Source organism: Trifolium pratense, linkage group LG7 (assembly GCF_020283565.1).
Source record: "Trifolium pratense cultivar HEN17-A07 linkage group LG7, ARS_RC_1.1, whole genome shotgun sequence".
Classification (NCBI taxonomy): Eukaryota; Viridiplantae; Streptophyta; class Magnoliopsida; order Fabales; family Fabaceae; genus Trifolium; species Trifolium pratense.
In genome coordinates, this window is record NC_060065.1 from 4,233,221 (window position 1) to 4,245,895 (window position 12,675).

The following is a 12,675-nucleotide window of genomic DNA, read 5'->3' on the forward strand; positions in this document are numbered from 1 at the left end:
GCCTAAACGTTAGGCCACTGTTTTTTTGCCTTTGGACCACCCTTTTTGACATGTTGTCTATGATAAAAAATGTTGTAGTGTTGATGCACGAAACCTCGTTAAAATATTAAGTTTGCAATTCCAAACAAACATTGACCATTCAACATATAACCTTTCAAACTTTTCTTTAATCAACAGATTTCATAAGCTCTTTAGGAGTTTTGATCCAATTTATATTATCATCATAAAAATAAATTATAACAAACTCATTTCCATAGTAAAAAAAAACTCATTTCCAATTCCTTTAAAAATAGACAATGTTGTCATTTTCATCTTCCTCATTTGGAAATACTCACTAAAAATATTATACAACATTCACACAAATACATATTCATTTTATTAAGTGATCTCTTCAATAGTTCGAATTGTATGTCACATGGAAATTAAATACTTTAAGGAGTTTCATATAATCCTCACTAAAAACAAGTGAATCATACAAATATATTTTAACACAATTTTCAAATAAATTGAATCTTTTCATGTGTTACTAAACTTAATCAAGTAAAAAAAAAAATTGATTTCACTTCAGTTGAATATTTCTCTTCACTGTTAATGAGAAACTTTTACCAATATTCTTGAATAACAATTTAAACTTTTAATATTTGGATTTCATAATTTTTTACTCACACGAAAAAATTGATTTGTATCTCATCTTCAAAGCGAGATTAATTACATAGCAATTACGTCTTTTCATTTAGTTAATCATTGTATCGTCTATAATTCTCAATAGACTTTGATTCATAATCATCATTATCTCTTATCACATATATCGATATAAAATATCGTCAACGTTGATTTCCTTTTGGCGTTTCCATTATATTTCATTAGTGACATAATTTATTGAAATCTCCTTATTTTAATGAATTTCAGGTATCTGATCAGTCTCTAATAGAAATGAAATATCAATTATGTCTGGAGATTCTTTTAGAGTTTTTATATCCTCACTTAGACCATCTTTCTTTTTAGCTACTTAGTTTATCGAAACTTATGTTATGCTGTAATATAATTATATTAATTAATATAAGCACACTTTTTTTTAAGCAATATAAGCACACCTTAATAAGCACATCTTTCTTTTGCGTTTCTTAAATTTATAGTTTTTTTTTATATAGTTCTTAAATATATAGTTGATTATTAATATTTTTACGTTTTTCATTATGTTATTAACTGCATTATATTAAATTTAATAAATTTAATTTACTTTTTTTTTTTGAAGGAATAAATTTAATTTACTGATTAGTGTTAAATATGGCTCTTGTATATTTTAATAATAAATTATAATTATCAATAACAAATATATATTCAATTGTTTTTTTTTTGACATAGATATTCAATTGTTATACATTATAAGTAAAAAAAAATTGTTATACATTAGATTTGGTTCCTATTCTTTATAGACTACCAGCGGCCAGACAGCGCCCGTCTGTGTGATCCATATTTCCGATAATGTAAACTTATGTTAAAAAAAAGACATGTCTTATGTTACGGTGAGTTTATTAATAAAATATTTTTTTCTAATTAAAAAAAACAAGGGTATTGTTGATATCATGAAAAGTCCACACAAAAAAATCTTGTATCCTCATTATATACAGGTATAAAATAGATATAAAAAAAAAAACCTTATTCTATATACTATTCTTCATAATTTTGTTTTGCGTAATATTTTATTTTATCCTATTTTTATGCCTTGATATTATTTTTATTTTTTAATAATAACTTATTTTTGTTTTTTTATTTATTTGATAAGCTTTAGAATAACTTATTTGATGTTATTAGATTGATTTCCTATTTTAATGTGTATCTTTTATGATCGTTCTGTTCCTATTTTTCTTTTTTTGATACCTACAATTATGTCGTCTCTGTTCCACTTATTAATCTTTTATTCTTTCTTTTTTTTTTTATTAATCTTTTATTGTTGGCATAATTTTTTATAAAAAAGTAAAAAGTTGCTATATGTTATCTTTTAAATCATCAGAGGTAAAACTACATTTAAGTGTAGAAGATTTAAAATATTATTAAAATTGATGACAACAAATTAGATACAGTATATTATTAGTAGTAAATTCCTTTTTTTGGTAATATATTTTCTTAATCTTTTATTATAGATATTATATATATTTTTTCATATAAGTTGGTCAAATCTTTTTTCCAACTGTTTTAAAAAAATCTTTTTTATTTCCACAAGTATCTTCTTTTATTAGATTTTTTTTTTGTGTATAAATAGTTTTATATGTTACATTAAGTTACTATATTTACGTGTATCTTTTATATAAACAGCTCTCAGTCCAATCCAAGGGAAAAAAAACACCATAAACCCTACACTCTTTCTTCATTCTTCCGATTTCCAATCCTAATTCTGTGCCGTAGATTTTGTCCCTCTAGGGTTCTTCCATGGATTCTGAAGATGATAGGAGTATTCACGATGACAACGATATTGAGTCTCTCGATGACGATTTCTACATGGATAACTACAGTGACTATGATGAAGATGCTGCTGATGTTGCCGAAGGTGATTCTAATCCTGTTGAGTCTCGTCGAACCGAGCAAAGTTTCACTGTATTGAAAGAATCAGATATACGGCAACGTCAGGAAGATGATATCAGTAGATTAGCAGATTTTCTTTCCATATCGCATGTTGCTGCAAGCCTTCTTCTTCGTCATTATAATTGGAGTGTCAATAAGGTTAATGATGCTTGGTTTGCTGACGAAGGTGAAGTTCGAAGAACAGTTGGTTTGTTGGAGAAGCCAGTTTATGAGAATCCTGGTGATGCAGATGAGATTACTTGCGGCATCTGTTTTGATGCTTACCCTCTTTCTGAGATTGAAACGGCTTCTTGTGGTCATCCGTTCTGTTTTTCATGCTGGGGAGGATATATCGGGACTTCAATTAGCGATGGTCCGGGATGCTTGATGCTGAGATGTCCTGATCCTGCTTGTAAGGCAGCTGTTGATCAAGACATGATTAATCTTGTAGCATCTGATGAAGATAAAGAAAAGTATGATCGTTACCTTCTCAGATCATACATTGAAGACAATAAGAAAACCAAGTGGTGTCCTGCTCCTGGTTGTGAACATGCTGTTAATTTCGATGCTGGAATTCGAAAAAATTATGATGTATCTTGTCTCTGTTCGTATAGCTTTTGTTGGAATTGCACTGAGGATGCTCACCGTCCGGTGGACTGTGACACCGTGTCAAAGTGGATTCTAAAAAACAGTGCAGAATCCGAAAACACCAACTGGATACTTGCTTACACAAAGCCATGTCCCGAGTGCAAGAAACCAATTGAAAAAAACCAAGGGTGCAGCCATATGACATGTAAATCACCTTGTCACTATCAATTTTGCTGGCTATGCCTTGGTCCATGGAAAGAACATAATGGTGCTTGCAATCGTTATGAAGCAGATAAACAAAATGAAACTGAAAAAATAAAAGAAAGGGCAAAGAAATCAATTGAGAGGTACACACATTATTATGAGCGATGGGCTAGCAACCAATCTTCAAGGGAAAAAGCTCTCGCTGATCTACAAAAGATGCAATCTGTTGATATTGACAAGATTAGAGCCTCACAGGACTTACCTGAGTCACAGGTTAAGTTCATAACTGAGGCCTGGTTGCAGATAGTTGAGTGCAGGCGGGTATTGAAGTGGACATATGCATATGGATACTATTTACCCGAAAATGAACATACTAAAAAGCAATTATTTGAGTACTTACAAGGTGAGGCAGAATCAGGTTTGGAGAGACTTCATCAATGTGCTGAACAGGAAATCCAAGTATTCCTCCGTGACATTAATGTTGCCCCATCTGCAGACGATGTCCGCCCGTCTAAAGAATTCATTGATTTTCGTTCAAAACTAGCTGGACTGACCATTGTGACTAGAGACTACTTTGAGAATTTGGTTAGGGCATTAGAGAATGGTTTATCTGATGTGGAGGCATTAGAGAATGGTTTCTCTGATGTGGAGGAATTGGCATTAGAGAATGGTTCATCTAATGTGGATGCATTTCAGAATGGTTTATCTGATGTGGATGACAATGGAATAATAACTGATGATCATTGGTTTTGTGAGCAATGTACCTTTGCAAATGTCGTATCTGCCACCGCATGCCGGATGTGCAATCAACAGCGTCCATGGAGTCAGGAATCATAGACATAGTTTTGTAAGGCTATTTAACCATAGTCGATTACAATCCTAATTTCATTATCATCGAATTTTTTTTAATTGAATTGTCTTAACCTTCATTTACAATAAATTTTAATTTTTTTGCCTAAATTTATTACAAATGTATAATTCGGATCATGTCTTTTAACTCTTCTCTTAGAGCACTATACTCTTTTATCTTTATCTCTCAATTCTCTCTGCATTGATCTCAAATATACTTTAATCTCTTTATAATTGTTAAAAATAAATTTTCGAGAGCTAGAAAATAGAGATAGAGAAGACGAGAGTTGTATTATTCTATTCGTATGTGTGTTAATATACTAAAACAATAGTCCTATTTATAGGGCACAAATAAGCAAGTGAATGATCAAATACATTTAAAGATCACACACTAATGGAAGTCATAGAAAAATGAAAGATCAATGATGGACATCCACCAAGACACAAACTTAATTATTCACCTTTAAGATCGAATATCTAGCCACTAGACTGGTTGAAGAAAAAAACTAAGTACACCTAATTACTATAAAATGATTTGTAACATGGATATGAATAATTTTCCCTTCACTTAGTTAGTTTTTTATTTGTTTTTACCCTCTCGTTCCTAGGAGAAGGGGGCTCTAGTAGTCCAGAGTTCGGGACGAGTTCTGGCATTTCCAGTCCCCTCTCAAATGCAGTTGCGGGGGATCGAACCGTGATCCTCCCTACCGAGTTCAGCACCAATCACCACCGAACCAACTAATATTTGGTAGTTTTTACCGTAACATGGATATGAATAATTTTCTCTTCATCGCGTTTTAAAAGATGTCAGTATTAAAAATTAGGCTTAAATGCAGTTTTGCCTCCCTGTTTTGGTTAAATCGGAATTTTACCCCCTGTTTTAAAACGCGGACTTTTACCCCCTGTTTTATAATTTTTTGGATTTTGCCCCCCCTAAAATTCTGCTTTCGAGTCACAACTTCAAAGCTTCACACACAACTCAATTTGGACCAATAATTCACCAAACGGATATCGAAATGACCGTAATTGAGTTATCTTTCCACAGAATCAAACTCCACTAAATTTGGAGTTACAAAGAGAGATTAATTACCGTTTTAGTGAAGGTATGTCCCCCAAAATTCTGCACAAACTCTGCTTTCGAGTCACAACTTCAAAGCTTCGCACACAACTCAATTTGGATCAATAATTCACCAAACGGATACCAAAATGACCATAATCGAGTTAGATTTCCACAGAATCAAACCCCACTAAATTTGGAGTTACAAAGAGAGATTAATTAACATTTTAGTGAATGTCTGTCCAATTACTAATTTTGCAGAAATCTACTTATGACCTTCAAATTCAACATCGTCTACCAAACACATCGTAACTCCAAATTTGACAAAATTTAAAAGACAACAAGGGTAATGTCGTTAGCTTTCCGGGCATGTAAATACTATTGAAAAATGAGCTATAGGGTGAGAGACATGACAAACATACCAGTAGTAGTTCCATACAATAATTGATTTGGACATACGTTCACTAAAGTGATTATTAATATCTCTCTGTAACTCCAAATTTAGTGGAGTTTGATTTTGTGGAAAACTAACTCGATTGCAGTCATTTTGGTACCATTTTGGTGAATTATGAATCTAAATGGAATTTTGTGCGAAGTTTTGAAGTTGTGGCTCGAAAACAGATTTTGTGTAGAATTTTGGGGGACATACCTATAGTAAAATGGTAATTAATCTCTCTTTGTAACTCCAAATTTAGTGGGATTTGATTATGTGGAAAGATAACTCGATTACGATCATTTCAGTATACGTTTGGCGAATTATTGATCCAAATTGAGTTGTGTGCGACGCTTTGAAGTTTTGAAGTTGTGGCTCGAAAGCAGATTTTGTGTAGAATTTTGGGGGACATACCTATAGTAAAATGGTAATTAATCTCTCTTTGTAACTCCAAATTTAGTGGGATTTGATTATGTGGAAAGATAACTCGATTACGATCATTTCAGTATACGTTTGGCGAATTATTGATCCAAATTGAGTTGTGTGTGACGCTTTGAAGTTGTTACTCGAAAGCAGAATTTTAAGGGGGGTAAAATCCAAAAAATTATAAAATGGGGGGTAAAAGTCCGCGTTTTAAAACGGGGGAGGTAAAATTCCGATTTAATCAAAATAGGGGGGTAAAACTGCATTTAAGCCTAAAAATTAACTTAATTTAAAAGAAAGGGTAGTTTTGGAATACAAGTATTAAATAGAGTTGAATTTGTTGACTTTTGCTTATATTTAAGGTCAGACTTTTTTTAAGACTTTTGCTTATAATTAAGGCCGGAGGGAGTACAACACACAATATTGCCACTATTATTTTATACTCATTTTCTATTTATTTTAAAAAATTAATTAAAAACATTTATATGTGAAAGAGAACAAATTATTATTTTAGTTACGTATACTTAACTCGTGGTGTTCGCGAGTGCGGGTGGTCCGTTCAATCCCAATTCAACCTGCATTTAATCCGGACTCATTCATGTGCGAGTTCAATCCGAATCAATCCGTTTAAACTCGAAGCGGTTTGGTTCAGGTAGGTTATATGATTTTAAACCAATGAACGCGCAAATCCATTTAATATTTTTTATAATATAGCTTAATATTTTTATGTTTTAAAATCTTAAATTTTTATATTAAATTTTAAGTATTTCATGTAATTTCAAATGTCTAAATTTTAAATAGTAAAATTCAGTCTAAATTTTAAAATGTTCATGTAATAAAATATCATATATGTTTTTGAGAATTGTTTAATAAATTTATATGTAATGACCTGTTGATCCAACCTGACTCAATCCGCTCACCACCGGATTGGATCGATTCGGGTTTAAGGCTCTATTTGGATTGATGGAAAGTGGTGGAATGGAATGAAGCGGAATGGAATGAAATTAGATTCCGTTGTTTGATTTTGCAAAAATTGAATGAAATAGGATGAAACTCATTCCATCCAATACCACCATTTATCCAATTTTCCATTCCACCCAAATTGGAATGTATCCAATGGAATGGAAAACATTAAATTATATAATTACTATTATATCCCTAATTTTTATTTCATAAAACCGATGTTCCCTTTCTTCCTTCCCTCGTTTTCCAATTGAGCGCGCATTTCCTTCTTCTTAAGTACTTTCAAAAAATGAGTTAATTTTGATGAATCTTATGAACGTATCAAATGATTTCCGATTAACGTCAGAGAGTAACCTATTACAGGGTGAAAAAATCTAATCAAGACCATGTAATAAGTAAATCAACCGATATCACAATCTTAGACATCACATCTTAATCACAATCTTAGACCTCACATCTTAATTATTTAAGTAAATCAACCGATATCACAATCTTAGACCTCGCATCTTAATTATTTAAGTAAAATAATGTTTCAATTATGAAAGATTCATCTTTTTTTTTTTGTGACTAATATGAAAGATTCATCTTAAAATTGAATCTTGGGCTTAAATCAGCGGGCTTATAAACTGATAAACCTACACTCTTTCTTTCTTCATCGTTCCGATTCCCAATCCTAATTCTATGCCCTAGATTTTGTCGACCGTTTTTTCAATCAATTCGATCTTCTCTCTCCCTCTAGGGTTCTTCCATGGATTCCGAAGATGATATGCAAGATGCCAATGATATTGAGTCTCTGGATGACGATTTCTACAATAGTGAAACCGAAGATGTTCCTGTATCAAAAAAAAGAAAAACCGATGATCCCGCGGATAACTACAGCGACTATGATGATGATGATGATGATGATGATGAGTCTCGTCGAACCGAGCAAAGTTTCACTGTATTGAAAGAATCAGATATACGGCAACGTCAGGAAGATGATATCAGTAGATTAGCAGATTTTCTTTCCATATCGCATGTTGCTGCAAGCCTTCTTCTTCGTCATTATAATTGGAGTGTCAATAAGGTTAATGATGCTTGGTTCGCCGACGAAAGTAAAGTTCGAATGACAGTTGGTTTGTTGGAGAAGCCAGTTTACCAGAATCCTGCTGATGCCAATGAGCTTACTTGCGGCATCTGTTTTGATGCTTACCCTCTTTCTGAGATTGAAACGGCTTCTTGTGGTCATCCGTTCTGTTTTTCATGCTGGGGAGGATATATCAGGACTTCAATTAGCGATGGTCCGGGATGCTTGATGCTGAGATGTCCTGATCCTGCTTGTAAAGCAGCTGTTGATCAAGATATGATTAATCTTGTAGCATCTGGTGAAGATAAAGAAAAATATGATCGTTACCTTCTTAGATCATACGTTGAAGACAATAAGAAGACCAAGTGGTGTCCTGCTCCTAGTTGTGAACATGCTGTTAATTTCGACGGTGGACTTGGAAATTATGATGTATCTTGTCTCTGTTCGTATAGCTTTTGTTGGAATTGCACTGAGGATGCTCACCGTCCGGTGGACTGTGATACGGTGTCAAAGTGGATTCTAAAAAACAATGCAGAATCCGCAAACACCAACTGGATACTTGCTTACACAAAGCCATGTCCCGAGTGCAAAAAACCGATTGAAAAAAACCAAGGGTGCAGCCATATGACATGTAAATCACCTTGTAACTTTCAATTTTGCTGGCTATGCCTTGGTGCATGGAGAGAACATGGGGGTTCTTGCAATCGTTATGAAGCAGATAAACAAAATGAAACTGAAAAAAGAAAAGAAAGGGCAAAGAAATCAATTGAGAGGTACACACATTATTATGAGCGATGGGCTAGCAACCAATCTTCAAGGCAAAAAGCTCTTGCTGATCTACAAAAGACGCAATCTGTTGAAATTGAGAAGCTTATACGCACACAGTGCCAACTTAAGTCGGAGCTTAAGTTCATAACTGAGGCCTGGTTACAGATAGTTGAGTGCAGGCGGGTATTGAAGTGGACATATGCATATGGATACTATTTACCCGAAAATGAACATACTAAAAAGCAATTATTTGAGTACTTACAAGGTGAGGCAGAATCAGGTTTGGAGAGACTTCATCAATGTGCTGAACAGGAAATCCAAGTATTCCTCAGTGACAATGTCAACCCATCTAAAGAATTCAACAGTGACTATGTCACCACATCTCAAGAATTCATTGATTTTCGTAAAAAACTAACTGGATTGACCATTGTCACTAGAAACTACTTTGAGAATTTGGTTAGGGCATTAGAGAATGGTTTATGTGATGTGAATAGCAATGGAATAACTGATGATCATTGGTTTTGTGAGCAATGTACCTTTGCGAATGTCAGATCTGCCATCGCATGCCAGATGTGCAAGAAACAGCGTCCCCATTAGAAGCATATGTCTTCTGTTTAAAGCTGAATGGAGTCGGTAATTATAGTTTTGTGTTGGTTAATTTCTTTTTGTAAGGCTATTTATTATAAACAATCCTAGTTTGATTAGTGTTGAATTTTTTTCTTATTATATTGAATTGTCTGAACCTTTCATTTACAATAAATTTTAAATTTGATTGCATAAATTCAATTAGTGTTCTTCCTAAACAAACTATGTATAATTTGGATCATGTCTTTTAACCTTTCTCTATACTTTCCTTTAGAGGCACTATTCTCTGTATCTCTCAATTGTCTCTGCATTTATCCTAAATATACTTCAATCTCTTTATAATTGTTAGAAATAAACTTCGAGACCTAGAGAATGTGAGAACTTTGTATTATTTTCTTCATATTTGTGTTATTACACATTTACACTAAAACATGAGTCTTATTTATAAGACACAAATAAGCGAGTGAATGATCAAATATATTTAAAGACCACTCCCTCTTAATTATTCATAACACTCCCCCTTGATGTTCATCGAAGATATGGATCATTAAAACCTTACTAAAAAAATCCAAAGAGAAAAAATTCTAGTGCAGGAAAAAAGATTAGAACATCTTTTGTGTTTGAACTATGAAGAACACATTTATATCCCCTCCCATCAAGACAATTATTATAGGAATTGAAATTGCATCTGTAGCAGTTGTCAATTTGGAATCGTTGTAGCCAAAATCAATTTAATAATATAGGCTACAACACAAAATTAAAATCAAGAACCAGAAAATAAAATTGGAATTAGCTTGTAATGGCATGTTCAATTCGTTCAAAATTTGATTAAAAAAAATTGGTTTCATGGAATAAGAATTTCATCAAATAGAAATCAGTGTTCTAAATCATAATAGTAGGCTGATTACCACAATATAGAAAGTATAATTGTTCCGGTGAGTTTAACGTTGAGACACCGCCTTATATATACAGGGTCGGGATTTGAACCCCGAACACTCCACTTGGAATTTTCATCCCCTTCAAAATGCTCATATAGAAAGTTATTGATTTTTATCCAAACCAATAAAAAGTCACAAGTGATCAAAATAAGCTAATTGTATCAACATTCAGTATAAAACTTTTACTAAAGGCTTAAATGCAGTTTTGTTGGGATTGATTGCAATGTAAGTCCCACATTGCTAATGAAGAAAAAGAAGGAGGTTAAAAAATAGCTATTGAAAGTCCCACATCGCTTAAAATTGTGAAGCAAGGAGGAAATCAAAGCTATATAATGGACATAAGTTCTTTGTTTATAATTGCACCAAACAGTAACACTTGTAAACACTTTAAGTTTATATTTGTGTCTTTTTGCTTTTCTCTTATGCTCTTGTTTAAGAGTATTTGAGATGTAGTTCAAATATTTACTTTGGAGAGTGTGGGTGTATTGGGGCATGGGGTGATTGAGAGTGAAGTCTATGTGTTGTAACAATTTTCACATATTGTTTATTCTCTGGTTGTTGGTTTTGACAACGGTCGTGGTTTTTTCTCCGGTTTTGGAGTTTCCACGTTATATTTTTGTGTTGTTGATTGCATTCTTTTATTTTCTCTATGTCGGTTTTTCCCAACAACTGGTATCAGAGCTCTTGGTTTGATTCAGGAGGAGGGAGTTCCGTTGTGAAGTTTAGGCTAGAGAAAATTGATGTTTGGCTTGTAGAAAATCAAGTCAAGGATGTGTTGATGCAATCAGGGTTACACAAGGTCAGCTTGGAGAGGCGGTGGTAATAATACTCGACATCAGTCTGGAGAGGCGGTGCTAAGAATACTCGGCTTACATCAGAAACAACAACTTATTATGAGGATGCGGAGGTGCTAGTGGAAGTTGGGAATCGGTGGAGTGTTGAGTCATAAACTTTGGAAGCTCCTATCACATGTGTTTGAAGAATAAATACTTTTGAATCCCTAGAGCTAGTTGAAGGTGGAGTTGTTCATCTCGGTGACGGAAAGCTTGTAAGGTTCAAGGTATGAGTAAGTTTCTTTTAACAAGCATGTTGGTTGGGGTTAATATTCCTGATTCCTGGTTAGGCGAAGCTGCGTCTGCTCTGTGTTGTAGAGTGGGAATGATTCCTTTCCTTTATCTGGGTCTTCAGATTGGGGGTGATCCGAGACGTTTGAGTTTTTGGGAACCGATGTTGTTTCGTATAAAGAATAGATTATCTGGGTGGAAGAGTCGTTTCTTGTCTTTTGGTGGTCGTCTGGTTCTGCTAAAGTCTGTCTTGACCTCTCTACCTGTCCACACTCTTTCCTTCTTCAAAGCTCCCTCAGGTACTATTTCCTCTATTGAATCTATTTTTATTAAATTCTTTTGGGGGGGTTGTGAGGATTCTAGGAAAATTTCTTGGGTTGATTGGAAATCTATTTGCTTAAGTAAGGAGAGTGGAGGTTTGGGGGTTAGGCGGTTGAGGGAGTTTAACCAGTCTCTTTTAGGTAAATGGTGTTGGAGGATGTTAGTGGACAGAGAGGGGTTGTGGTTTAGAGTGTTGGCAGCTCGTTATGGGATTGAGGGAGGTAGACTTCGAGATGGAGGCAGGAGAGGGTCGTCGTGGTGGAGGGAGATATCGCGTATTAGGGATGGAGGGAGTGAGATAGGGGGCAGGTGGTTTCAAGAGCAGGTTGTGAAGAGGGTGGGGGACGGGTCAGACACTTTTTTCTGGACCGATCCCTGGGTGGATGAGATTCCTTTGTCTCAGCGGTTTGGGCGCTTGTTTGAGTTGGCTGAGACCAAACTGCGTACGGTGGCAGAGATGTTTGCTTTAGGGTGGGGTGAGGGAGGCGAGGCGTGGGTGTGGCGGCGGCAGCTGAGGGCATGGGAGGAGGAGAGCTGAGGGAGTGTCAGTCTTTACTTCTTAACATTTTATTGCAGGCTCATTCTACTGATAGGTGGCAGTGGCGTCCTGATCCGGACACGGGTTACTCTGTTAGAGGAGCATATCAGCTTCTCACCTCACATATTTCGGTTACTATGGATGACGCGGATAACCTCATTTGGCATTCTCAGGTTCCTTTGAAGGTTTCCATCTTAGCTTGGCGTTTATTGCGTGACAGGTTGCCTACGAAAGTAAACCTGGTTACTCGAGGTGTTTTATCTTCTACAGCTCACTCATGCATTTTTGGATGTGGAGAGACCGAGTCAGCCCATCA

General features: G+C 34.7%; 2 protein-coding genes across 2 annotated transcripts; both read left to right on the plus strand.

The window, feature by feature from the left end:
- Positions 1–2,430: 2,430 nt before the first annotated feature.
- On the plus strand, positions 2,431–9,819 carry LOC123896789 (probable E3 ubiquitin-protein ligase ARI8). Its single transcript, XM_045947164.1, has 2 exons — positions 2,431–4,197; positions 9,557–9,819. Exon 1 carries the CDS (start codon positions 2,431–2,433, stop codon positions 4,189–4,191), a length of 1,761 nt encoding a protein of 586 aa, XP_045803120.1. The 3' UTR covers positions 4,192–4,197; positions 9,557–9,819.
- LOC123896790 (probable E3 ubiquitin-protein ligase ARI8) lies at positions 7,521–9,559 on the plus strand. Its single transcript, XM_045947165.1, has one exon. It carries the CDS (start codon positions 7,828–7,830, stop codon positions 9,508–9,510), a length of 1,683 nt encoding a protein of 560 aa, XP_045803121.1. The 5' UTR covers positions 7,521–7,827; the 3' UTR covers positions 9,511–9,559.
- Positions 9,820–12,675: the final 2,856 nt, after the last annotated feature.

Bases quoted from the DNA above. Each gene is read 5' to 3' on its own strand.
- LOC123896789 (XM_045947164.1), top strand. From the start codon at position 2,431: ATGGATTCTGAAGATGATAGGAGTATTCACGATGACAACGATATTGAG.
- LOC123896790 (XM_045947165.1), top strand. From the start codon at position 7,828: ATGGATTCCGAAGATGATATGCAAGATGCCAATGATATTGAGTCTCTG.